Here is a 26,039-nt window from a genome sequence, read left to right on the forward strand (position 1 = left end):
AGAAACCAGAACACAGAGCAGGACCCTGGGCATCTCCCCCCACATTGTCCCCAGCACACAGCAGGTCTGGGATGGGCAGAGGCCCCAGTGTCACCCTGCCCTCTGCCCCAGCTGGCTGCCAGCCCAGCCACAGCAGGAACAGCCCCAGACCCTCCCAGCAGTGCTGGGGCAGGGGCAGGGTGGGAGAGGCAGGCTGGACACTTCACCCCTTCCAGCAGGGGAGGAACAGAGTGTTCTCTGCAGGACAGGGACAGCTCAGCATTCCAGTCACAGCTGGCTCATGGGCTGTCTGACATCCCATAAAAGTGGGCAGTGTCCCCAGAGCCCTGTCCCAGCCCAGCTGGGCAAAGGGACAGTCCCAGCAGTGCAGCTGCTCCACACCAGCTGCCATCCCACACCTGAATTCCCTCTATCCCACCCCACTGTCTCCCAGGACAGCACACCAGGGCTGGACCAGCTCTCACAAAAACCTGTGTAACAAATGGGAGGAAATTCTACACGAAAGCACCAATTTCCTTCAATTCCTCACAACCCTCATGGCTGTCAGTAAACAGTGAGATTGCACCAGAACAACCTACAAAGCTGGATTTATTCTCAGGGCAGAGACTGATCAAGCCCCAGGTGCCAGCTGAAGATGAAGAGACCCTTCTGACCCTGAGCAGTGGCTGCTGCCTGCAGGCAGCTCCCCCTGTGCTATCCCAACCTCAGACACAGCAGATGAAACCCTCTGAAAAGCTGCTCAAAGCATGAACCCCACAGCACCTGGCAGGGCATGGCCAGCACTGCTCACCCTGCTCAGGGTCACACAGAGCTGGAGACCAGGCTGCAGGACACACATCCTTATTGCTAAAGATGGAAAAACACACAAGCTTTTCCTAGACAAAGACATTTATTAAAGGTTAGTTTGAAATAAATCCCCAGAGATCTTTTCACTGTCCTTGCAGAAATGAAAACCAATATGAGGTGAGTCCTGGAGCAGGGGGCAGCAGCTGGGAGGGCACAGCTGGAACTCCTGTCCCCCACGGCAGCAATGCCAGGGCAGGGGGGGCACACTAACCCTCCAGGCCCCCCATGGCTGCAATGGCAGGGCAGGGGGGGCACACTAACCCTCCAGGCCCCTCATGGCAGCAATGGCAGCTGCCATCCTGCGGGGCAGGCTCTTGGCAGCCCGCTGGAACTCCTCTGGCTTGGCCTTCAGCAGAGTCACAATGTTCTGCAGTGACCTTGAGGGCTGCAGGCCCAGGGCATCCATCACATTGATGAGATAATCTGCAAAATTCAGGAAAAATTCGTATTTAACTTGCATAGACAGTGTGAAATGAAAGATCCCCCTGCTGTTGGCACAGAGCTGCCCCCACAGGGGCTGGGATGCAGCAGAGGCAGAGCTGCAGGGTGACACAGCCTGGCTGTGCCAGGCCACTCTGCTCACCAATGTCTGTGACCAGCTGCTTGGTGGAGTGTGCTGAGAGCTGGGGGATCTGCAGGATGGCCTCACAGTATGTCTGCATGGTGGCCCTGGCAATGGAGCCCAGCCAGTAATCAGCCACATTGTCCAGCTCGGGCAGCTCCTCCCCTGACAGACAGACAGACAGACAGAGCCCTGTTAGCTCCCAGACAGACACACAGACAGCCCCATTAGCTCCCCCCCTGCACAGACAGACAGACAGACAGCCCCATTAGCTCTGCACACACAAACCCTGCCCTGTGTCTGTACAACACAGAGCCAGTTCTGGTTAATGAGACCCGAGCTGCTCCTCAGGACAGGCAGAGCTCCTCAGCTGCTCTGGATAATCCAAGCAGCCTTCACCTCCCTGCACTGCACACCACTGACTCCAACCCCAAACACCTGCACCTCTCAGGCAGGTCACTTCCCAAGGCTGGGGTGGCCAGAGGGACAGGACACTGCCTGGCACCTCCCACAGGATCCTCTCCCAGGAGCAGTTTGCAAGCCACAGGTGACAAGGATTCACAAGAGTTTGTTCCCAGCCCTAAAGGCAGTCTGTGCTCATTAGTGCTCTGAAAATTACCCAGCCATTACAACATGTAAAGCCTGAAGGTGACATAACAGCAGTGCACAAGCCTGAAGTGAAGAGCATGTTTTTGAAGGTTCCAGGCTCTGTAAATACCCAGCTCTATGCTCTCCTCACTGTCTCTGGAAATAACAGCCCCATAAAGAGACCAAGCCCAGCACACCAGGCACACTGCCAGCCTGCAGGGAAAGGCACCAGGTGGCCACTGCTGTCACCTGCAGCAGGATTAGGGACAGCAGGTAACAGCCCCCTGCAGCATGAACAGCAGCCAAAGCCCTACACAACTCCTCAGAACCCAAACCATCACCTTAGTGAACACCAAACTCAAGCCAAAGCTTCCAGTTTGAATGACACCAAAAAAAAGTTTTACTCATTACTTAGAGGCTCCTCCTGGGTTTTACCAAATGATTTTTGGAAGAAACAGAAATAGGAGATGGATGTCCAGTGGTTTGACACTGTAACACATCCCACCTGTGTAATGGGAGCTTTCCCCAGACACTCCAAGCTTCTGGCCTCACCCTACCTTGCTCTGGGGGGTATGGCAGTTTTCCAGCATGTAATGCCAGCTCCAGAGCAGAATCCTCTTGAGTGACAAATGGCTCCAGGTGCAGAGGAAGTGACATAATGTATTGCCCAATCTAGAATAAAAGCACCAAAAATCTGAGTCACTGAACAAATGTGAGGCAAGTCCTTCCCTAGGAAAAAAGTCACCTGCAGTAAATACACCTGAAAGCAGAGAGCTGAGCCTGACAGCCACTCACTCACATCCAAATTGGCTCTTGTGCATCATTACACTTGCTACAAGAAATAGTTTTACACAAGGTCAGAGAAGCAGTCACGGAAACACTCATGGTAAGAAGGACTGTACAGAGAACTGCTACTCCAAGCAAATCTTTGCTCTCTGGAGGGTTCCCAGCAATTTGTTTTCTAGAGCAGAAAGACAGTAGAGTTCTCTTACATTGCTGATATATTCCAGAGGGGTCAGGCTGAAGTTTGGCAGATCATCTGTCAGGGTCTCACCAATGCCACCAGAACTCCAGCTCTGTAAGGCAGAAGTGCAGGATGAACTCCTGATCCCCAGAGCATGAATCCTGCCAGTATTTTAGAAAGGGGTGACCCAACAACATGAACTGTGGCTACCCAAGGGATTCCAGGAGGCAGAACACAGATGGTGAGAAATCTGTTTGCCACGTTATCCCTCAGGCCCCAAACACCCACCCTTTTCCCTGTGGGAAACATGCTCCCAGGGGTCAGAAAAGCAGCACCTGAGCCTTGAAACCCCTGTGCTGCAAAGGCTGTGGGTGAGGGAAGGGAAACTCCCACTGCCTGCAGCCCATGGGAGAAACGTGGCCCCAGAACCATTCTGGGCAGGACACAGAGGCAAAGCTGGCCCAGGGATGCCCAGCCCCACCCAGCCCCGCCCTGCCCCACCCAGCCCTGCCCCAAGCCCCATCCTGCCCAGCCCTGCCCCACCCCAGCCCCACCCTGCCCAGCCCCGCCCCAGCCCCACCCCCACCCAGCCCCGCCCTGCCCCACCCAGCCCCGCCCCAAGCCCCATCCTGCCCAGCTCTGCTCCACCCCAGCCCCACCCTGCCCAGCTGCGCCCCAGCCCCACCCAGTCCCCAGCCCCGCCCCACCCCAGCCCCACCCAGCCCAGCCCTGCCCCAGCCTCACCCTGCCCAGCCCTGCCCCCAGCCCCACCCTGCCAAGCCCTGCCCCTGCCCCACCCTGCCCCGAGCCCCACCCAGCCCAGCCCCCAGCCCCACCCAGCCCAGTCCCGCCCCCAGCCCCACCCAGCCCAGCCCCGCCCCAGCCCAGCCCCGCCCACCTCCATGGCGGGCAGCTGCAGCAGCTGCTGGCGGATGCGCAGGAACACGGAGTCGAAGGCGAGCTGCTGGGACAGCTGGTTCAGGTGGCACAAACCAGCCCGGGGCACTGCCAGCAGAGCAGGGCTGCTGCTGCCCTTCTCCTGCACAAAACACACACACACACACACTGACTGCTGCTGCTGCCCTTCTCCTGCACACACACACACACACACACTGACTGCTGCTGCTGCCCTTCTGCACACACACACACACTGACTGCTGCTGCTGCCCTTCTCCTGCACAAAACACACACACTGACTGCTGCTGCTGCCCTTCTGCACACACACACACACACTGACTGCTGCTGCTGCCCTTCTCCTGCACACACACACACACACACTGACTGCTGCTGCTGCCCTTCTCCTGCACACACACACACGCACACACTGACTGCTGCTGCTGCCCTTCTGCACACACACACACACTGACTGCTGCTGCTGCCCTTCTGCACACACACACACACACACTGACTGCTGACTGCTGCCCCTTCTCCTGCACACACACACACACACTGCTGCTGCTGCTGCCCTTCTCCTGCACACACACACACACACTGACTGCTGCTGCTGCCCTTCGCACACACACACACACACACTGACTGCTGCTGCTGCCCTTCTCCTGCACACACACACACACACACACACAACACTGACTGCTGCTGCTGCCTTCTCCTGCACACACACACACCATGACTGCTGCTGCTGCCCTTCTCCGCACACACACACACACACTGACTGCTGCTGCTGCCCTTCTCCTGCACACACACACACACACACTGACTGCTGCTGCTGCCCTTCTCCTGCACAAAACACACACCACCTGACTGCTGCTGCTCGCCACTTCTCCTGCACACACACACACACACACTGACTGCCTGCTGCTGCACCTTCTGCACACACACACACACTGACTGCTGCTGCTGCCTTCTCCCTGCACACACACAACACACACACTGACTGCTGCTGCTGCCCTTCTGCACACACACACACACACTGACTGCTTGCTGCTTGCCCTTCTCCTGCCCACACACACACACACACACTGACTGCTGCTGCTGCCTTCTGCACACACACACACACTGACTGCTGCTGCTGCCCTTCTGCACACCCACACACACACACACTGACTGCTGCTGCTGCCCTTCTGCACACACACACACACACTGACTGCTGCTGCTGCCCTTCTGCACACACACACACACACACACTGACTGCTGCTGCTGCCCTTCTGCACACACACACACACTGACTGCTGCTGCTGCCCTTCTCCTGCACACACACACTGACTGCTGCTGCTGCCCTTCTCCTGCACACACACACACACACACTGACTGCTGCTGCTGCCCTTCTGCACACACACACACACTGACTGCTGCTGCTGCCCTTCTGCACACACACACACACACTGACTGCTGCTGCTGCCCTTCTCCTGCACACACACACACACACTGACTGCTGCTGCTGCCCTTCTGCACACACACACACACACTGACTGCTGCTGCTGCCCTTCTCCTGCACACACACACTGACTGCTGCTGCTGCCCTTCTGCACACACACACACACACTGACTGCTGCTGCGGCCCTTCTCCTGCACACACACACACACACACACTGACTGCTGCTGCTGCCCTTCTGCACACACACACACACTGACCTGCTGCTGCTGCCCTCTGCACACACACACACACACCACCTGACTGCTGCTGCTGCCCTTCGGCACACACACACCACACACACTGAATGCTGCTGCTGCCCTTCTGCACCACACACCACACACACACTGACTGCTGCTGCTGCCCTTCTCCTGCACACACCACACGACACACCTGACTGCTGCTGCTGCCCTTCGCACACACACACACACTGACTGCTGCTGCTGCCCTTCTCCCTGCACACCACACAATCTGACTGCTGCTGCTGCCCTTCTGCACACACACCACACACACTGACTGCTGCTGCTGCCCTTCCTCCTGCAACACACACACACACACACTGACTGCTGCTGCTGCCCTTCTCCACACACACACACACACTGACTGCTGCTGCTGCCCTTCTGCACACACACACACACACACTGACTGCTGCTGCTGCCCTTCTCCTGCACCACACACACACACTGACTGCTGCTGTGCCCTTCTGCACACACCACACCACACTGACTGCTGCTGCTGCCCTTCTGCACAACACACTGACTGCTGCTGCTGCCCTTCTCCTGCACACAACACACACACTGACTGCTGCTGCTGCCCTTCTGCACACACACACTGACTGCTGCTGCTGCCCTTCTGCACACACACACACACTGACTGATGCTGCTGCTGCCTCTCTGCACACACACACACACACTGACTGCTGCTGCTGCCCTTCTCCTGCAAAAACACACACTGACTGCTGCTGCTGCCCTTCTGCACACACACACACACTGACTGCTGCTGCCCTTCTGCACACACACACACTGACTGCTGCTGCTGCCCTTCTGCACACACACACACACTGACTGCTGCTGCTGCCCTTCTGCACACACACACACTGACTGCTGCTGCTGCCCTTCTCCTGCACACACACACACACACACACTGACTGCTGCTGCTGCCCTTCTCCTGCACAAAACACACACACACTGACTGCTGCTGCTGCCCTTCTGCACACACACACTGACTGCTGCTGCTGCCCTTCTGCACACACACACACACACACTGACTGCTGCTGCTGCCCTTCTCCTGCACACACACACACACACACTGACTGCTGCTGCTGCCCTTCTGCACACACACACACACACTGACTGCTGCTGCTGCCCTTCTGCACACACACACACACACTGACTGCTGCTGCTGCCCTTCTGCACACACACACACACACACTGACTGCTGCTGCTGCCCTTCTGCACACACACACTGACTGCTGCTGCTGCCCTTCTGCACACACACACACACACACACTGACTGCTGCTGCTGCCCTTCTCCTGCACACACACACACACACACTGACTGCTGCTGCTGCCCTTCTCCTGCACACACACACACACACACTGACTGCTGCTGCTGCCCTTCTCCTGCACACACACACACACACTGACTGCTGCTGCTGCCCTTCTCCTGCACACACACACACACACACACTGACTGCTGCTGCTGCCCTTCTGCACACACACACACACTGACTGCTGCTGCTGCCCTTCTCCTGCACACACACACACTGACTGCTGCTGCTGCCCTCTGCACACACAACACACATGACTGCTGTGCTGCCCTTGCACACAACACCACACTGACTGCTGCTGCTGCCCTTCTCTGCACAAACACACACACACACTGCTGCTGCTGCCTTCTCCTGCACAAAACACAAATGACTGCTGCTGCCCTCTCCTGCACACACACACACACTGACTGCTGCTGCTGCCCTTCTCCTGCACACACACACACACACACACTGACTGCTGCTGCTGCCCTTCTGCACACACACACACACACTGACTGCTGCTGCTGCCCTTCTGCACACACACACACTGACTGCTGCTGCTGCCCTTCTCCTGCACACACACACACACACTGACTGCTGCTGCTGCCCTTCTGCACACACACACACACACACTGACTGCTGCTGCTGCCCTTCTGCACACACACACACACACTGACTGCTGCTGCTGCCCTTCTGCACACACACACACACTGACTGCTGCTGCTGCCCTTCTCCTGCACAAAACACACACACACACTGACTGCTGCTGCTGCCCTTCTCCTGCACAAAACACACACACACACTGACTGCTGCTGCTGCCCTTCTCCTGCACACACACACACACTGACTGCTGCTGCTGCCCTTCTCCTGCACAAAACACACACACACTGACTGCTGCTGCTGCCCTTCTCCTGCACACACACACACACACACTGACTGCTGCTGCTGCCCTTCTCCTGCACACACACACACACACACACTGACTGCTGCTGCTGCCCTTCTCCTGCACACCCCCACACACCACACTGACTGCTGCTGCTGCCCTTCTCCTGCACACACACACACACTGACTGCTGCTGCTGCCCTTCTGCACACACACACACACACTGACTGCTGCTGCTGCCCTTCTGCACACACACACACACTGACTGCTGCTGCTGCCCTTCTCCTGCACCACACACACACACACTGACTGCTGGCTGCTGCCCTTCTGCACACACACACACACACACTGACTGCTGCTGCTGCCCTTCTGCACACACACACACACTGACTGCTGCTGCTGCCCTTCTGCACACACACACACACACACTGACTGCTGCTGCTGCCCTTCTGCACACACACACACACACACACTGACTGCTGCTGCTGCCCTTCTCCTGCACACACACACACACTGACTGCTGCTGCTGCCCTTCTCCTGCACACACACACACACACACTGACTGCTGCTGCTGCCCTTCTCCTGCACACACACACACACACACTGACTGCTGCTGCTGCCCTTCTCCTGCACAAAACACACACACACTGACTGCTGCTGCTGCCCTTCTCCTGCACAAAACACACACACTGACTGCTGCTGCTGCCCTTCTCCTGCACACACACACACACACACTGACTGCTGCTGCTGCCCTTCTCCTGCACACACACACACACACTGACTGCTGCTGCTGCCCTTCTCCTGCACACACACACACACACACACTGACTGCTGCTGCTGCCCTTCTGCACACACACACACACACACACTGACTGCTGCTGCTGCCCTTCTGCACACACACACACACACTGACTGCTGCTGCTGCCCTTCTGCACACACACACACACACACACTGACTGCTGCTGCTGCCCTTCTGCACACACACACACACTGACTGCTGCTGCTGCCCTTCTCCTGCACACACACACACACACACTGACTGCTGCTGCTGCCCTTCTGCACACACACACACACTGACTGCTGCTGCTGCCCTTCTGCACACACACACACACACACTGACTGCTGCTGCTGCCCTTCTCCTGCACACACACACACACTGACTGCTGCTGCTGCCCTTCTGCACACACACACACACACTGACTGCTGCTGCTGCCCTTCTCCTGCACACACACACACACACACACTGACTGCTGCTGCTGCCCTTCTCCTGCACACACACACACACCCTGACTGCTGCTGCTGCCCTTCTGCACACACACACACACTGACTGCTGCTGCTGCCCGTCCTGCACACACACACACACTGACTGCTGCTGCTGCCCTTCTGCACACACACACACACACTGACTGCTGCTGCTGCCTTCTTCCTGCAACACACACACCACACACTGACTTGCTGCTGCTGCCCTTCTCCTGCACACACACACACCTGACTGCTGCTGCTGCCCTTCTGCACACACACACACACTGACTGCTGCTGCTGCCCTTCTGCACACACACACACACACTGACTGCTGCTGCTGCCTTCTCCCTGCACAACACACACACACACTGACTGCTGCTGCTGCCCTTCTGCACACACACACACACACACACTGACTGCTGCTGCTGCCCTTCTCCTGCACACCACCACACACACACCTGACTGCTGCTGCTAGCCCTTCTGCACACACCACACACACTGACTGCTGCTGCTGCCCTTCTCCTGCACACACACACACACACACTGACTGCTGCTGCTGCCCTTCCCCCGCACACACACACACACTGACTGCTGCTGCTGCCCTTCTCCTGCACACACACACTGACTGCTGCTGCTGCCCTTCTGCACACACACACACACACACACTGACTGCTGCTGCTGCCCTTCTGCACACACACACACACACACTGACTGCTGCTGCTGCCCTTCTGCACACACACACACACACTGACTGCTGCTGCTGCCCTTCTCCTGCACACACACACTGACTGCTGCTGCTGCCCTTCTGCACACACACACACTGACTGCTGCTGCTGCCCTTCTGCACACACACACACACTGACTGCTGCTGCTGCCCTTCTCCTGCACAAAACACACACACACTGACTGCTGATGCTTGCCCTTCTGCACACCACACACCACACACACTGACTGCTGCTGCTGCCCTTCTGCAACACACACACACACTGACTGCTGCTGCTGCCCTTCTCCTGCACACACACACACACACACACTGACTGCTGCTGCTGCCCTTCTGCACACACACACACACTGACTGCTGCTGCTGCCCTTCTGCACACACACACACACACACTGACTGCTGCTGCTGCCCTTCTCCTGCACACACACACACACACACACTGACTGCTGCTGCTGCCCTTCTCCTGCACAAAACACACACACTGACTGCTGCTGCTGCCCTTCTACACACACACACACTGACTGCTGCTGCTGCCCTTCTGCACACACACACACACTGACTGCTGCTGCTGCCCTTCTGCACACACACACACACACTGACTGCTGCTGCTGCCCTTCTCCTGCACACACACACACACACTGACTGCTGCTGCTGCCCTTCTCCTGCACACACACACTGACTGCTGCTGCCCTTCTGCACACACACACACACTGACTGCTGCTGCTGCCCTTCTGCACACACACACACACTGACTGCTGCTGCCCTCTCTGCACACACACACACACCTGACTGCTGCTGCTGCCCTTCTGCACACACACACACACACTGACTGCTGCTGCTGCCTTCTCCTGCACACACACACACACACTGACTGCTGCTGCTGCCCTTCTGCACACACACACTGACTGCTGCTGCTGCCCTTCTCCTGCACACACACACACACACACACTGATGCTGCTGCTGCCCTTCTGCACACACACACACACACTGACTGCTGCTGCTGCCCTCCTGCACACACACACTGACTGCTGCTGCTGCCCTTTGCACACACACAAACACTGACTGCTGCTGCTGCCCTTCTGCACAACACACACACTGACTGCTGCTGCTGCCCTTCTGCACACCACACACAACTGACTGCTGCTGCTGCCCTTCTCCTGCACACACACACTGACTGCTGCTGCTGCCCTTCTGCAACACACACACTGACTGCTGCTGCTGCCCTTCTGCCCACACACACACACTGACTGCTGCTGCTGCCCTTCCTGCACACACACACACACTGACTGCTGCTGCTGCCCTTCTGCACACACACACACACACACTGACTGCTGCTGCTGCCCTTCTCCTGCACAAAACACACACACTGACTGCTGCTGCTGCCCTTCTCCTGCACACACACACACTGACTGCTGCTGCTGCCCTTCTGCACACACACACACACACTGACTGCTGCTGCTGCCCTTCTGCACACACACACTGATGCTGCTGCTGCCCTCTGCACACACACACACACACTGACTGCTGCTGCTGCCCTTCTCCTGCACACACACACACACACTGACTGCTGCTGCTCCCTCTCCTGCAACAAAACACCACACTGACTGCTGTGCTGCCCTTCTGCAACACACACACACACTGACTGCTGGCTGCCCTTCTGCACACACACACACACTGACTGCTGCTGCTGCCTTCTCCTGCACACACACACACACACCCTGACTGCTGCTGCTGCCCTTCTCCTGCACAAAAACACACACACACTGACTGCTGCTGCCCTTCTGCACCACACAACTGACTGCTGCTGCTGCCCTTCTGCACACACACACACACACACACTGACTGCTGCTGCTGCCCTTCTCCTGCACGACTGCTGCTGCTGCCCTTCTGCACACACACACACACACACTGACTGCTGCTGCTGCCCTTCTCCTGCACACACAACACACACTGACTGCTGCTGCTGCCTCTCTGACACCACACACACACACTGACTGTGCTGCTGCCCTTCTCTGCCACACACACACACACACACTGACTGCTGCTTGCTGCCCTTCTCCTGCACACAACACACACACTGACTGCTGCTGCTGCCCTTCTGCACACACCCACACACACATGACTGATGCTGCTGCCTTCTGCACACACACCACACCACTGTACTGCTGCTGCTGCCCTTCTGCACCACACACACACACACACATGACTGCTGCTGCTGCCCTTTTCCTGCACACACACACACACACTGACTGCTGTGCTGCCCTTCTGCACACACACACACACACTGACTGCTGCTGCTGCCCTTCTCGGCACACACACACACACACACTGACTGCTGCTGCTGCTCCTGCACACACACACACACACACACTGACTGCTGCTGCTGCCTTCTCCTGCACACACCCCACACACTACTGCTGCTGCTGCCCTTCTCCTGCACACACACACACACACACTGACTGCTGCTGCTGCCCTTCTGCACCCACACACACACACTGACTGCTGCTGCTGCCCTTCTGCACACACACACACACTGACTGCTGCTGCCCTTCTCCTGCACACAACACACACACTGACTGCTGCTGCTGCCTTCTGCACACACACACACACTGATGCTGCTGCTGCCCTTCTGCACACACACACACACACTGACTGCTGCTGCTGCCCTTCTGCACACACACACACACTGACTGCTGCTGCTGCCTTCTGCACACACACACACACATGACTGCTGCTGCTGCCCTCCTGAACACACACACCACACACACTGACTGCTGCTGCTGCCCTTCTCTGCACACACACACACACTGACTGCTGCTGCTGCCCTTTGCACACACACACTGACTGCTGCTTGCCCTTTCCTGCACACACACACACACACACACTGCTGCTGGCTGCGCCCTTCTCCTGCACACACACACACACTGACTGCTGCTGCTGCCCTTCTCCTGCACACACACACACACACTGACTGCTGCTGCTGCCCTTCTCCTGCACACACACACACACTGACTGCTGCTGCTGCCCTTCTCCTGCACACACACACACACTGACTGCTGCTGCCCTTCTGCACACACACACACCAACTGACTGCTGCTGCTGCCCTTCTCCTGCACACACACAACAAACTGATGCTGCTGCTGCCCTTCTGCACAACACACCACACACTGACTGCTGCTGCTGCCCTTCTGCACACACACACACACACTGACTGCTGCGGCTGCCCTTCTGCACACACACACACACTGACTGCTGCTTGCCCTTCTGCACACACACACACACACTGACTGCTGCTGCTGCCCTTCTGCACACAAAACACACACACTGACTGCTGCTGCTGCCCTTCTGCACACACACACACACTGACTGCTGCTGCTGCCCTTCTGCACGCACACACACACTGACTGCTGCTGCTGCCCTTCTCCTGCACACACACACACACACACTGACTGCTGCTGCTGCCCTTCTGCACACAAAACACCCACTCACTGCCCACCCAGGCTGGTCACTGCTGGCACAGCCCCAGGGCAGCCCCTGCAGCACACTGTGCTGTTTCCTTTGGACAGACTGCTCCCAGCAGTTGTTCAAGACAAGCTGCCACTGCTCCCTGAACTGCAATCAGCACCACATTCCAGCCTCCCCAGCCTCTGGCACGTGCTGGGCACTGGGAAACTGGCAGAGAAGGTGGCAAAGCTGCCTTTCCCTCACAGGGCACCAGTGATGCCCTGGATGGAATAAATTCTACCTGTGAAACTGGACAGTTTAGTCAAGGTTTAAAGTCAAACACATGACACTGAAGGCAGAACCACAAAAGCTGCAGGTAAAAGAATCAAAACATTTTGAGGAAATAGAACTCAGAAGCTTGAATTCACTGCTCCATGTGACCACTGATGGCAAACATAACTTAGATCCATGAGAAGATAACTAAAATTATTCTACCCTGTTCACAGATCCATGCATGAATGATCCTGCAGAATTCTGTTTCAGACTGGACAGGGCAGCAGAGCCCCAGTGGCAGAGAAAGCCTCAGAAAGTGTGAGGGCTCCAGAATTTGGGATGGCTCCAACACAACCTTCCAATACTTGTGTGATAAAATCTCCCTGACCTGAGCTGATAAGGGCATGTTCACAACACAGAGCCAGGATCTGGAGAGATGGAATGAGTCCAGACTTCCTGGGTTTGGACATTTCATCTCTCTGTGTACCAGTGCCTCTGCAGAACACAGCCCATGGAAAAGCTGCAGCATGAGAAGTCATTAGGCTGGAGGGGAATCCAGGTGTCATCGACCCACAATGGGCCCAAGGGCACGCTGTGACAGAGGCAGGCTCCCCAGGCACCAGGGCTACCTTCAGAGTGTAAAGTGTTTCCAGAAGGCTGGCATACTCAGATGGGTTCTCCTTCAGAGATAATTGTATTCCTGCCAGGGATTTTTTATGGAGCTCTTCTTTTCTGCAGAACTGGTGTCCTGAAAGCCAGAAAAACTGCAAGGGCTGTAGGAGTCCGAGAGATACTTCCCAGCAGCTGACAAAATTCTGAAAACAAGTGCACAAAAGTCACCAGCAGAATCCTGTGGCCTTGGCAGTCCTGTCCTCATGCTGGCCCAAGGACCAGCACAGCCCTTGAGTGACTTCAAGGGAGACAGAGACTCCAACTGCAGCTCACACAGCCCATCCTCTCATCCACTGAGCCACTCAGCAGCTGCAGAGGTGCTGAGAGCACTGGGGGGTTTGAGCTCTGGGAAAACAGAGCACTGGGGGTTTGAGCTGTGGGATCACTGAGAGCAGTGAGGGGTCTCAGCTCTGGGAGCACTGAGGGGTCTCAGCTCTGGGAGCACTGAGGGGTCTCAGCTCTGGGAGCACTGAGGGGTCTCAGCTCTGGGAGCACTGAGGGGTCTCAGCTCTGGGAACAGGAGGGCAGTGGGGCCCCACTGAGCACTGCAGGCTGGGCTCTCCTCGAGTCCCAGTGAGCATTTCAAGGAACCCCAGGCTGGGCAGGACCCTCATTACCACAAGGAGCAGCAAGTCCCAGGTGCTGCCTGTGCCCACACTCAGCCCATCAGCCCAGGCACACCCACACTCATTTCAGCACCTGATTCATGCCCCGTGTCACAAGGGTGAGGATTTTGCCAATTTGATGGAGTGGAAAATCCCCTCCTGACCCCCACCTGGCAGCCCAATGCTGGCAGCCAGGTACCCAGGGAGGAGGATTCTTGGGACTGCCTCAGGAACACTGGGCAGAACAGTCCATGCCCCATCTCTGACACGGGGAATCACTGGTGGCTCTCCCTCCATGCAAACAAAGCACTTTGAGGTTTGTTTTCTTTCAGCTTGGCTCCTACACTGACAGCTCATGGATGAAGGGCTCACCTGCTGGCCAGCTGCTGCTCAAAGTCTCCACACCTATGCAGGAGTTCACCACAAATGGAAATTATCCTGGGAAAGAACAAGACAAAAACACACTGTGAGATTTGAGGCAGATAGTGTCAGACCCTCCTCAGAGAACCCATCTCCATGTTAATAATTATGAAATGCCATAACAAACCACAGCCCACACTTCTGCCAAGTCACTTTGGTGATTAACTCTGCACCCATTTGATAACACTGATTGTTTTTTGCCCAATGGCCTCATCCACATTCTATTTCTTGCCATTGTGGGGAAGGCCAGCTCAGTGTCACTGGGAAGAATTCTAAGAGCTGCTAATATCACAAGTGATATGAGAGGCAGCCTTGCTGCAGGCAGGGTGGGAGCCCCACAGCCCTCCCTGTGCCAGGAGCAACCTGAAACCCAGGGCTGAGCCTGGTGCTCCCAGCAGCACAGCGAGCTCAGCCCTGTGCTCTGCACTCAGAACTTGTGTAAACTGACCCCAAGCAGTTCCCTTCCAGCTCTGATACCAAAATCACCTCTGAGCCAGACAAAAACCCAACCCTTTACCTGACAGAGTTCTGGAATGCAGTCCAGTCCTCCTGGAAGGGGGAATCTGCCTGCACATCATCCAGTTTACACTTCTTCCTTATGGACTGCAGTGTGCTGGTGAAGTCAGAGGTGTACCTGCAGGGAGAAAGGAGCAGAGAGGAGCAGCAGCACAAGAGAACAGGCAGGGCCTGTGAACTGCTCCATCAGACCTCTGCAAGGGCAAAACAAGCAGCAGAAATACCAAAAGGAGAACAGGAGACACTCTGGCTCCACTCAAACAGGTGGATGAGCAGAACTGATCAGCCCCAGCCCACCCAAGGCCAGACCAGAGGACAAGGAGTGTGAAAGATGCTGTGTGGCTGCCTCAGTCTGCTGCCTGTGCATTCCCAGGAGCTCTCCCTGCCCATGGGAGGGAAGGAAAAAAGACATTTTAGATACCACTACATTGACCATCTAGGAAAGCCAGGAAAAGTTTATATGGCTCCTGCTACTCCAACATCACTTGGCCCTTACTCCAGGAACATGGTGACAACAATCTCATGAATTTGTTTTCTCAGTTACTCCCCAGATGAGAACATGGATAAAAAGAACATTCTGTTTTCTACCCACACCCGTTTTCTTTTTAATAATGCCCATAAGCTGGAGGCAGGTACATTGCTCTGTAATTGCCTATAAAGAAGGTGAGATCAGACTTGTGCTCTCCTCTTTCCCCTTCCCACAGGGCAGCCATATCTGATTCATGCCTTGTGAGCAGCTCCTTCAGATTGTGAAGGAATAAGGAGGAAATCAGTAAGGAATAGGAAAGTGATGCTTTAAGACAAGAACCAAGAGTGAACCTCACTCCATGGGGTATCCCACATTTACAGGCAGATCCTGAATGAGGTCACTTGTCCCAGTGACTGTGTATTCACAGAACAGTAAGGTTGGAGAAGACCTCCAAGATTATCAAGTTCAACCCCCAGACTTACTTCCCCATTGACATCTACTCTCATCAGCCAAATTTACCTTATTTTGTTTTGGGAAACATCTTTTCCTTCAAAAGTATTTATTAAAAAGGAAAACTCTGCCCAACCAGATTAGAAAACAGCTGGCAAATCTTTGATTTAGCCTAAAATCTTCCATTTTTCCTCTAGAAAGCAGCCTGTGCTGGAGTGAAGCAGCAAGAGGGATATTGATGGCTCATGGCAGCCAGAGACACTTTCTGCTCTCAGCCACGTCCCACAAAGTCCTTGGCCACCAAGTGCACACTCCCAGCTCAGGAGAGAGGGAGCAGCAGCCAAAGACAGCTTACTTTGAGAAGAGGGCCCTCAGGGCCTTCAGCAGCCCACACACCCCCAGGCCATCAGTGAGCTTCAGGCAGTTGTCCACGGCCCCAGCTGCCAGCACAAAGAGCTTGTTCACGGAGTGGTTCAGCTCCTGGACACAGTCAATCACCTCCCAGTGCTCCTGAACAACAACAGCACAACAGCTCAGCCTGGCTCTTCTGCCAGCAACACAGAAAACACACCCTGAGCAACTCAGCCTCTCTGTGTGCCCCATTCCTGGCACCTCCTAAGGCAGAACCACCCTGGTGCTCCCACCCTCCTGTGACAACAGCCAGGCTGCCAGAGCCTCTGTCCACCAGCTCCTCCAGGAAAAACAGCTCTGCCAACAGCACAACCTTCCACAAATAAAAGCAAATACCACCAAAAAGGAGAGGGGCAAAGAGAGCAGACTCCACAAAGACCCCCGTGCTTAGTGGAAGCTTCAGCCCCTCCCTGCACAGCTGAGCCAGGACTGGTGCATTACCAAGGGCACTGCACTGATCTGGATGAGCAGATTCTCCTCTTCCAGCTCTCCATACTGGAGCTGATAGGGCTTGTATGGAGCATACACCACTTCCACCAGCTCCATCACCTTCACCAGGTTCTGCTCCTCTGCAAGAAATCAGATGCTCAGTTTACAAAGACATGAATATGCTACTAAAAGCCTCATTTCAAGCTAGATGCGGGTCTTTCACTAGAGCATGCTGCCTGCACAGGCTTGGAATGCTGCCCAACAGCTCCAATCTCAACTACACAGATTGGGCTTTTTATTTTTTTAGAAACAAGATTGTTATCTCTACCTGCTTCCTAAAACCAAGATGTTCTACCTCAACAAGTGCCTCAGGAAAATTAACACTCACTGACCCAAAACAGCCTGGGTGACAAAAATCTATCAAACATTCCAACCTACAGCAGAATTGAAACCATCTGAGAAGTGAAACACATTACTCCCACGGCATCAAACAGGGGCAATCCTCATTTATCAGAGAGCCTGCTTCACACTTAGAATAATTGACACTAATTCCACTCACTCAGCACTGCAGTGCCAGTGCCCATCAAGCAGAGCTGAGCACAAACCCAGCTCCCAGTGCCAACCCAAACACAAAGCAGGGCTGAATGATCATTGCTCACATCACAACTGGGCACCAGCTGCTCTCACAAAGCCCTGCCAAACTCAAACCTGCAGCAAACCAAAATCACCTTGAGTCCTGGGTATCAGAGAAGGCTTTCACATCCTGAGGACAGGAAAGCAATGGAGCAGTCTGTCCAAAGCCAGACATTTCTGAGACCAGCCTGAGGAGCACCCCAAGCACCAGGGTCTGACCTCTCAGCAGATCCTGCTTGAGCAGGAGGCTGGACCAGATCATCTCCCAAGGTCCCTTCCAAATGGAATTATGCTGTGAATCACAGCTGAGCCCTCCCCTCACACAGGCAGGAACTGGTTTGACTCTCCTCAGCTGAGTCACCTGGCACTTCCATTCTTGAGATACTTCTTTTCTCAAACATCTTACCCCACACTAAAAGACATGGAAATTAAGGCTTTGGGGTTTTTAAAAATAGACCCAGATAACAGCTCAACAGTGGTCTTCCTATCCTATCATCTAGAATCTGGCATTATTTTTCCAAGTCCTTTCTAACAATTTCTATAATGAACCATAAATTAAGCAGAAAATGACTGACGTGTATGCAACCAGAAAGACAACACACAGTCACACTCCCTGACATTGCCCAGCAATCATAATTTACAGGATCAAGAAAGACTCTGGGTTTAAACAGCTCAAGACAATGTTATGAGGAACCAAACACAGGAAGCACAGCATCAGGAATGCTCCATGAGCTTTAATTTTGGATTTTCCCATAGCCAGCCTCTGAAGCAGCCCCACCAGTTCTAAGGGTCTATAAACAGCCAACAGCTCCAGTCTGGTGTAAACCTGTGCAAACACAGCACCTCACTGCTGGGTGGCTTGTGGGATTTACTCAGCAATCATGACCAAAATGACAAATGTCCCAGGGAGGAGAAAGCACTGGGCAGATCTGGAAACACTGGGCATTGTCTCTTGATTAAACCCTAAACCAGTAGCAACAGAAAAACTCCAAAATCAAATACAAGCATCCAATGGATGCAGCCTTCAAGCAGGTTCTCTCTTGTTTGGTGAGGTGTGACAGTTCCAGGAAACTGCTCAACTTTTCTGCTTTGTGATCTCTCACAATGGGTCCCACTGCCTCCCTGGAGACATTTCCTCATCTGGAGACAGAAGAAAGAGTAAAGCTCATAAAAGGAGAAGTGCTAGATGCTATTTACCCTGCAGAGCCAGCATGCTCAGGACAGGGCTGCTGCAGGAAACTCAGTGCTGTGTCAACAGCTGGGGTGTGATACACACACACAAACACAAAGGTGCAAGTGCCCTGGAACTGGGCTCTGCTTACAAGAGAAAACCCCTCCCTCCACCTACAACTAAACAAAAAGCCAGAATGGGCTTTAGAGAGCAGAGAATGGCAGCAGTCAGAGCAGGCCCTTACTCAGGCTGGGCAGCATGGCCACCTCCAGCCCCCTGGCAAAGTGCACGGAGGCAGAGTGCAGCTCCAGCAGCTGGGCCAGCCTGTCCTGGCCTGTCCTCTCCAGGGCAGAGCTGAGGCACACGGGGATGGAGGGCACCAGGGCTCCCAGGGTCTGGATCAGCAGCACAGTCACCACCTCCTGGGGGTTCTTGAAAACCTGCAGCAGCACAAGAGCTACTGGGAAAAGCACACGAGAGAAACACAGAGCAGAGAGCAGCTTCCAAACCCAACACACCCCACCAGGCTGCAACCCCAGAGCCCCAGCACACTGCACAGCCTGACTGAGAGCCTGGGGCAAGTCAGTACTTATTTACTGCTGTGCTTTCAGTATGGGCACCAGAAACCAGAAGATGGGCACAGGTCAAAAACTGAATTCAGGACGCAGGCACTACAGGGATTCAAAAAACACCTGGAAGAAAAGGGCATTTGGAACAGAGCACTCAGTGCACACAGGTGTGCTGGGAAACAAATCAGTAAAATATGAAGAAAGGACTATATCACAAACCAAATTACTGGTCAGATAGGCAGAAGTCAGTAGTGGAAAGGCTAGAAAGTCTGCAATCAGCTGAGAATCAGCCACTCCACTAGCATAAAACTTTTTATAGCCTTCATTGTGACTTCTGCTGCTCACTTGCTTTGAAAGCCGGGATTATCATCAAAAAGGTCCAAGAGTTTTTCAGCAAGCAGAAGCAACACAGGAGACTGAGTGACACGAGCTGTGCCATTTCTCACAGTCCCCAGTTCAAAGAATATCTGCTAAAATGTAACCTGACATCTGACCTGTAAGTCACATCGAATCATTAGGCAGAAAAAACACATTTCAAGGAAACACTGAGCTCCTCTGCAGCACAGGCCTCGCACTGACACCGGCTTTGTGACATGCAGATAAGAATCTCTTACCCTTCATGGATGAAAAACTCTTCAACAATATGAACTTATTCCTTCATTTCACCAAAGGACAAAAACCTTTTTTGATCCTACACTATTCTTGGCAGGGAGAAGAAGCACACAGACTCCAAGGGGTGACAGCAGAAGCCCTCAGATATCTCACACAGGGCAACCTGCATCAGTCCAACGTGACCCTGAGGGCTTCCTCCAGGCCAAGTGATAAAGCAACTCAGGCATTTCAAACGGTTACAACACCCACAAATTAGTTTGAACTTGGGACAGAGATGGAAGTGATAGGGCAGCCTTAGTGCCAGCAGCACAGCAGCTGTGGCAGCAGGGCAGGGGGTGAGAGCACCTGTGCTGCCCACTGCAGCTGGCAGTGCCACGTCCCCAGCAGAGTGTCGTAGAGCGCGCTCAGCTGCCGGCGCAGGCTCGGCTCCCCCTGGCACAGCTCCTGCCACACGGCCACCAGCTGCACCTGGAGGGAACACACAGCTCAGAGAACTGGCACAGCTCCTGCAGTGCCAAACCAGCCCCCCTGGCACAGCTCATGCCACACAGCCACCAGCTGCACCTGGAGGGACACACACAGCTCAGAGAACTGGCACAGCTCCTGCAGTGCCAAACCAGCCCCCCTGGCACAGCTCCTGCCACATGGCCACCAGCTGCACCTGGAGGGACACACACAGCTCAGAGAACTGGCACAGCTCCTGCAGTGCCAAACCAGCCCCCCTGGCACAGCTCCTGCCACATGGCCACCAGCTGCACCTGGAGGGACACACACAGCTCAGAGAACTGGCACTGCTCCTGCAGTGCCAAACCCAGCCCCCCTGGCACAGCTCCTGCCACACGGCCACCAGCTGCACCTGGAGGGACACACACAGCTCAGAGAACTGGCACAGCTCCTGCAGTGCCAAACCAGCCCCCCTGGCACAGCTCCTGCAGTGCCAAACCCAGCCCCCCTGGCACAGCTCCTGCCACATGGCCACCAGCTGCACCTGGAGGGAACACACAGCTCAGAGAACTGGCACAGCTCCTGCAGTGCCAAACCCAGCGCTCCCCATGCACGGCACCTCTGCCAAAATGTGAGGCTCGCCCTTGTCCCCTCTCCACGTTTCAGCACAACACACAGTTCAGCACCGCAGAAGGAAAAGACTTTCAGCATGCAGCTTGAGGCTTCTTAGTGATTCAAAGATTTAATTAACATTGGTATTTTACTCATAAAATGAGATTGCAACTGATACCCCCACATAATAGTTGAAATACTTGGCAAGCCCCAGCCTTGAACTTAATCCTCAAAAGTCACAGTCATGTGAGAAATTTGAAGCTCAGGTTATGGCTACAGAACTGTCTGGAATTCCAACTTTTAATCTTACCTGAAAAGAGTTTACAGAAGTCAGCAGCTGGCAAGTTGCAGTAATAAAGTTACTGCTGACATAGCCACATGCACAGAAAGCAAAGCCATGAGGCACAGAGAAAGCAAGCAGGACACACAGAATCTGTGTCTGCTGCAGGCAGGGACACAACACCCGAGGGAGAGCTGCTGCTGCTGCACGGGCAGCAAGCAAAGCTGGCCAGAGCCAGCCAGAGAAGGGGAGGGAGGAAACCCAGAGAGGAGCAGCCCAGCCCAGCCCAGCCCTGCACTGCACAGCCCAGCTCAGCCCAGCCCAGCCCTGCACTGCACAGCCCAGCCCAGCCCTGCACTGCACAGCCCAGCCCAGCCCTGCACTGCACAGCCCAACCCAGCTCAGCCCAGCCCAGCACTGCACTGCACAGCCCAGCCCAGCCCAGCCCTGCACTGCACAGCCCAACCCAGCTCAGCCCAGCAAAGCCCAGCCCTGCACTGCACAGCCCAACCCAGCTCAGCCCAGCCCAGCCCTGCACTGCACAGCCCAGCCCAGCCCAGCCCTGCACTGCACAGCTCAGCCCAGCCCAGCCCTGCACTGCACAGCCCAGCCCAGCCCTGCACTGCACAGCCCAGCCCAGCCCTGCACTGCACAGCCCAGCCCTGCACTGCACAGCCCAGCCCAGCCCTGCACTGCACAGCCCAGCCCTGCACTGCACAGCCCAGCCCAGCCCTGCACTGCACAGCCCAGCCCTGCACTGCACAGCCCAGCCCAGCCCTGCACTGCACAGCCCAGCTCAGCCCAGCCCAGCCCTGCACTGCACAGCCCAGCACAGCCCTGCCCAGCCCAGCCCAGCCCAGCACAGCCCAGCTCAGCCCAGCAAAGCCCAGCACAGCCCAGCCCAGCCCAGCTGAGATCCCTGAGGCAGCAGCTCCCTCTGCAGAGCCCAGCAGGAATTCATCCCTCCAAGCTGAGATGTTCAAACTCTTACCTTGTGACACTTGTAATAATAAGCCAGAAGCTGCGGCATCCGATCAATTTCAGTGAAGACTTTAACAAACATTTTTGCCTGATCTAAATAAAACAAAATAACAGGATCAGCCTCACAGCTCAGGGTGAGACATCAGTCTGAGCAAGAAATCCTAAGGGAGCAGGCACAATGGACTACACACAGAGAAACAACTTCATCTCTCATTTGCTTCTTTTCTCAAACAGGAGAACTGCCTGAAACCACCCTCAAACAAGATCAGGCAGCAAACACAAGGAATTCATTTAACTTTCTAACCAGCACATAGTACTAACACATCCAGTATCAAAGCCAGATAAAGCCAGAGAATTTCCTTCCTGACTACACCAACAACACCAGGATACAAGAAAACTCTTCAGGGCCCTTCTGCTTATTTGAGCAGCACCTCCATCTCACACATCCACATGGCCCACAAAATCCTGCAATCTTCTTGTTCCCTGCACTGGCCACAGGTACCCCAAGCTGTAGGAAAACCCAAGCAGCACTGGCCAGCAGGCAGCTGCAGAGCCCAAAACATTCCAGAAGCTCAGCACCCAGTGCCAGGAGCCTCCAGGACACCAACTCTCCACCCCAACACTGTTTTAAAGACAATAAACTGCGTGCTGGCAGTAAGTGACCCCAGGAGCTACTGACCCACAGACTGGGAGTTGAAAGCAGCAACAATCTGGGGGCTGGCCATGGCCTCCAGGCGGTTCTTCAGGGCCTCCAGGTGCACACACTTCTCTGAGTAATCCGGGGTGTCCACCAGCATGGCCAGGCTGCTCTGCATGCTCGTCAGCTTGGCTGAGATCAGGGACACGTCCTGCCACAGGGAAAGGGACGTTAGCCAGGGCAGCCCCAGCCAGCACCAGCACCAAATGATTCAGGATTTACCTGTGTTTTAAGGGTCTCTTCAATATCTGCACTTAGTGTGCTCCACTTGTCAGCCTCCTGAAGGGACTCAGCAGCCAGCTGCATCCTGGACTTCACTTGGTCAATCTCCACCAGCACCTGAAGCAAGAAACACAACACTGTGCTCCCCACTGAAACAAAAAATGACTGTCACAGACGCCTGGGAGTCACCTTCTGCTTGAATTTTGAAAACAAAAAGGGGTGAAAAGATCATGTTATTATGAGAAGATGGAACGATTTGAATGAGCGAGAGATGTAAAATAATCTTTCAAAGTCAATAACAGAAGGTTAGTTTGAATTCTGGTCTTGTTCTTTTAGTACCCCCTTTGCCTGAAAATGCTGCACCCCAGGCAGCAATCAGTGTCCCCAGGCAGGGACCAGCAGCTCTGAATCAGCACCTGAGCAGCTGCTCCCCAGGACATGCAGACTGCACACCCACCTCTCCATCATTCATGTCAAACAAAGTGCTTCTGTCCATCTTAAATTCACGGGATTATTTCATATGAACAGCTCTGTAACTTTCAGAATTTCACAGGTTGCACACAAACACTAAGATCTGACCTGCATGGACTGAGCTGTGTCTTCTTCAAACTTCTTGATATCTTCTTTAACAAGGATCATCTGCTCCTTCAGGAATGTCGCCTCCTGTTTCAAGACTTCCAGCTCCCGGAGGACTCTGGGCATGTTCTGCAGAGCCTGGTGGCTGGTTTCTGCAGGGCACAGCAGCACTCAGGAGGGCTGAGAGCCCTGCACAACAGCTGCATTTTCAATAATCTCACCTCATCTTTAGTGCTTGAAAAACCCAAAACAAAAACATCAAACAACAAATCTTGGGCTGGATCTTTAAATGTTACGCATTTTATAATGGGATCGTTTAGTTTTAATGGGATCATCAAGTCCAGCTGCTGCCAACTGTGCAGCCCCGTTCCCCCAGCACTGCCAAGGCCACACTGAGCCCTGTCCCCAGGTGCCACATCCACAGGGCTTTGTAATCCCTCCAGAGCTCCAACACTGCCTGGGCAGCTGTGCCAGGGCTGGGCAACCCTCGTGCAAAATAAACCCCCCGTTATCGCACCCAGCCCAGGAGAGCGGGAGCTGCTGCTCCCGGCATTTATGGCAGGTGTGCTGAGTAACTGCAGCGGGAGCGGTGCGAGGATCCCCGCGCGGGGCGAGGCCGGCGTGGCGCAGGTGGCCCCGGGCATCCCCGGCTGCGGGACACGCGGCCGGCCGGGCACAGCCCGCACCTTCCACGGCGTTGTTCACCTCCTGGATGAAGAGCTGCAGCTTCATCACCAGCGTGGCGGCGTGCGCCTCCACCTTGCCCGGCGCCTCCTGCTGCACGGCGCGGAACGCCGCGTTCACCCAGCCCTTCACCTCGAACTCGTCCGACAGGAACCGGGAGAAGTCCATGGCGGGGGACGGCGGGGGACGGCGGGGGATAGCGGGGGGATAGCGGGGGATAGCGGGGGAACGGCGGGGGGATAGCGGGGGGATAGCGAGGGATAGCGGGGGGACGGCGGGGGGATAGCGGGGAATAGCGGGGGGATAGCGGGGACAGCCCGAGCGGCTGCGGCCCGGCCCCGCCGCGCACCCGGAAACGCTCGGCGGGGTCCGGGGCGGTACCGGAACAGCGTCGGGGCGGTACCGGGGCGGTACCGGGGCGGTGTTGGGGCGGTGTTGGGCTGGTCCCGGGCAGTACCGGAACAGTGTCGGGGCGGTACCGGGGCGGTGTCGGGGCGGTCCCGGGGCGGACAGTGTGTGAACAGCCCCGGGGCGGTGTTGGGTCAGTCCCGGGCGGTACCGGAACAGTGCCGGGGCGGTCCCGGGGCGGTGTTGGGGCGGTCCCGGGGCGGACACTGTGTGAGCAGCCCCGGGGCGGTGTTGGGCCAGTCCCGGGCGGTACCGGGGCAGTGCCGCGGTGGTCCCGGAGCGGTGTGCGGACACTGTGTGAGCAGCCCCGGGGCGATGTGCGGGCAGTGCCGGGCATGTCCAGCCAGATCCGATTCGGATTCAGTCACCTGCAAGGGCTGCTCCCTCCAGAAGAGGGAGGGAAAAGATCATTTATGCAGGAAAAGAGCATTTACGTGTAGGGTCTCCTGTCAGCTGGGGATAATTCCTGTCTCCTGGAGCTCTCCAGTAGCTCCTCCATACGTCTGACATTCTCAGAGACCTCTCTGATGGTGTTCACTCTTCGGGACGCCTGAACTGACTTTTCTTGTTGCTGTGATCAAAAATGAAAGAAAGGTCGTGCCCTGGCAGAGCGGATTTGTGAACTCTCACCTGCTCGAGCGGCTTGGCCGCGCAAGGGGAGCTCAGCAGTGTTGGGCAGGGCTGGGCAGGGCAGGGCTGGGCAGGGCAGGGCAGGCAGGGCTGGGCTGGGCAGGGCAGGGCTGTACAGCACAGGA

The 26,039-nt window shown here is 55.6% G+C and overlaps 2 protein-coding genes across 2 annotated transcripts in view; one reads left to right on the forward strand and one right to left on the reverse strand.

Moving 5' to 3' along the window:
* Window positions 1–26,039, forward strand: part of SCNN1B (sodium channel epithelial 1 subunit beta) — a 468,555-nt gene that overhangs the window by 311,221 nt on the left and 131,295 nt on the right. The window lies entirely within an intron of this gene.
* Window positions 1,065–25,112, reverse strand: COG7 (component of oligomeric golgi complex 7). The gene is given in 19 exon segments (XM_079320543.1): window positions 1,065–1,269; window positions 1,430–1,573; window positions 2,554–2,668; window positions 2,989–3,072; window positions 3,859–3,999; window positions 14,053–14,108; window positions 14,111–14,238; window positions 15,073–15,138; window positions 15,638–15,754; window positions 16,911–17,065; window positions 17,408–17,535; window positions 19,444–19,639; window positions 20,726–20,848; window positions 22,708–22,790; window positions 23,377–23,545; window positions 23,617–23,733; window positions 24,196–24,344; window positions 24,879–25,045; window positions 25,097–25,112. Coding segments are annotated over 18 exon segments (2,304 nt in total). The 5' UTR covers window position 25,045; window positions 25,097–25,112; the 3' UTR covers window positions 1,065–1,102.

The sequence above is a fragment of the Erithacus rubecula genome (genome assembly GCF_903797595.1).
Source record: "Erithacus rubecula genome assembly, chromosome: 17".
Taxonomy (NCBI): domain Eukaryota; kingdom Metazoa; phylum Chordata; class Aves; order Passeriformes; family Muscicapidae; genus Erithacus; species Erithacus rubecula.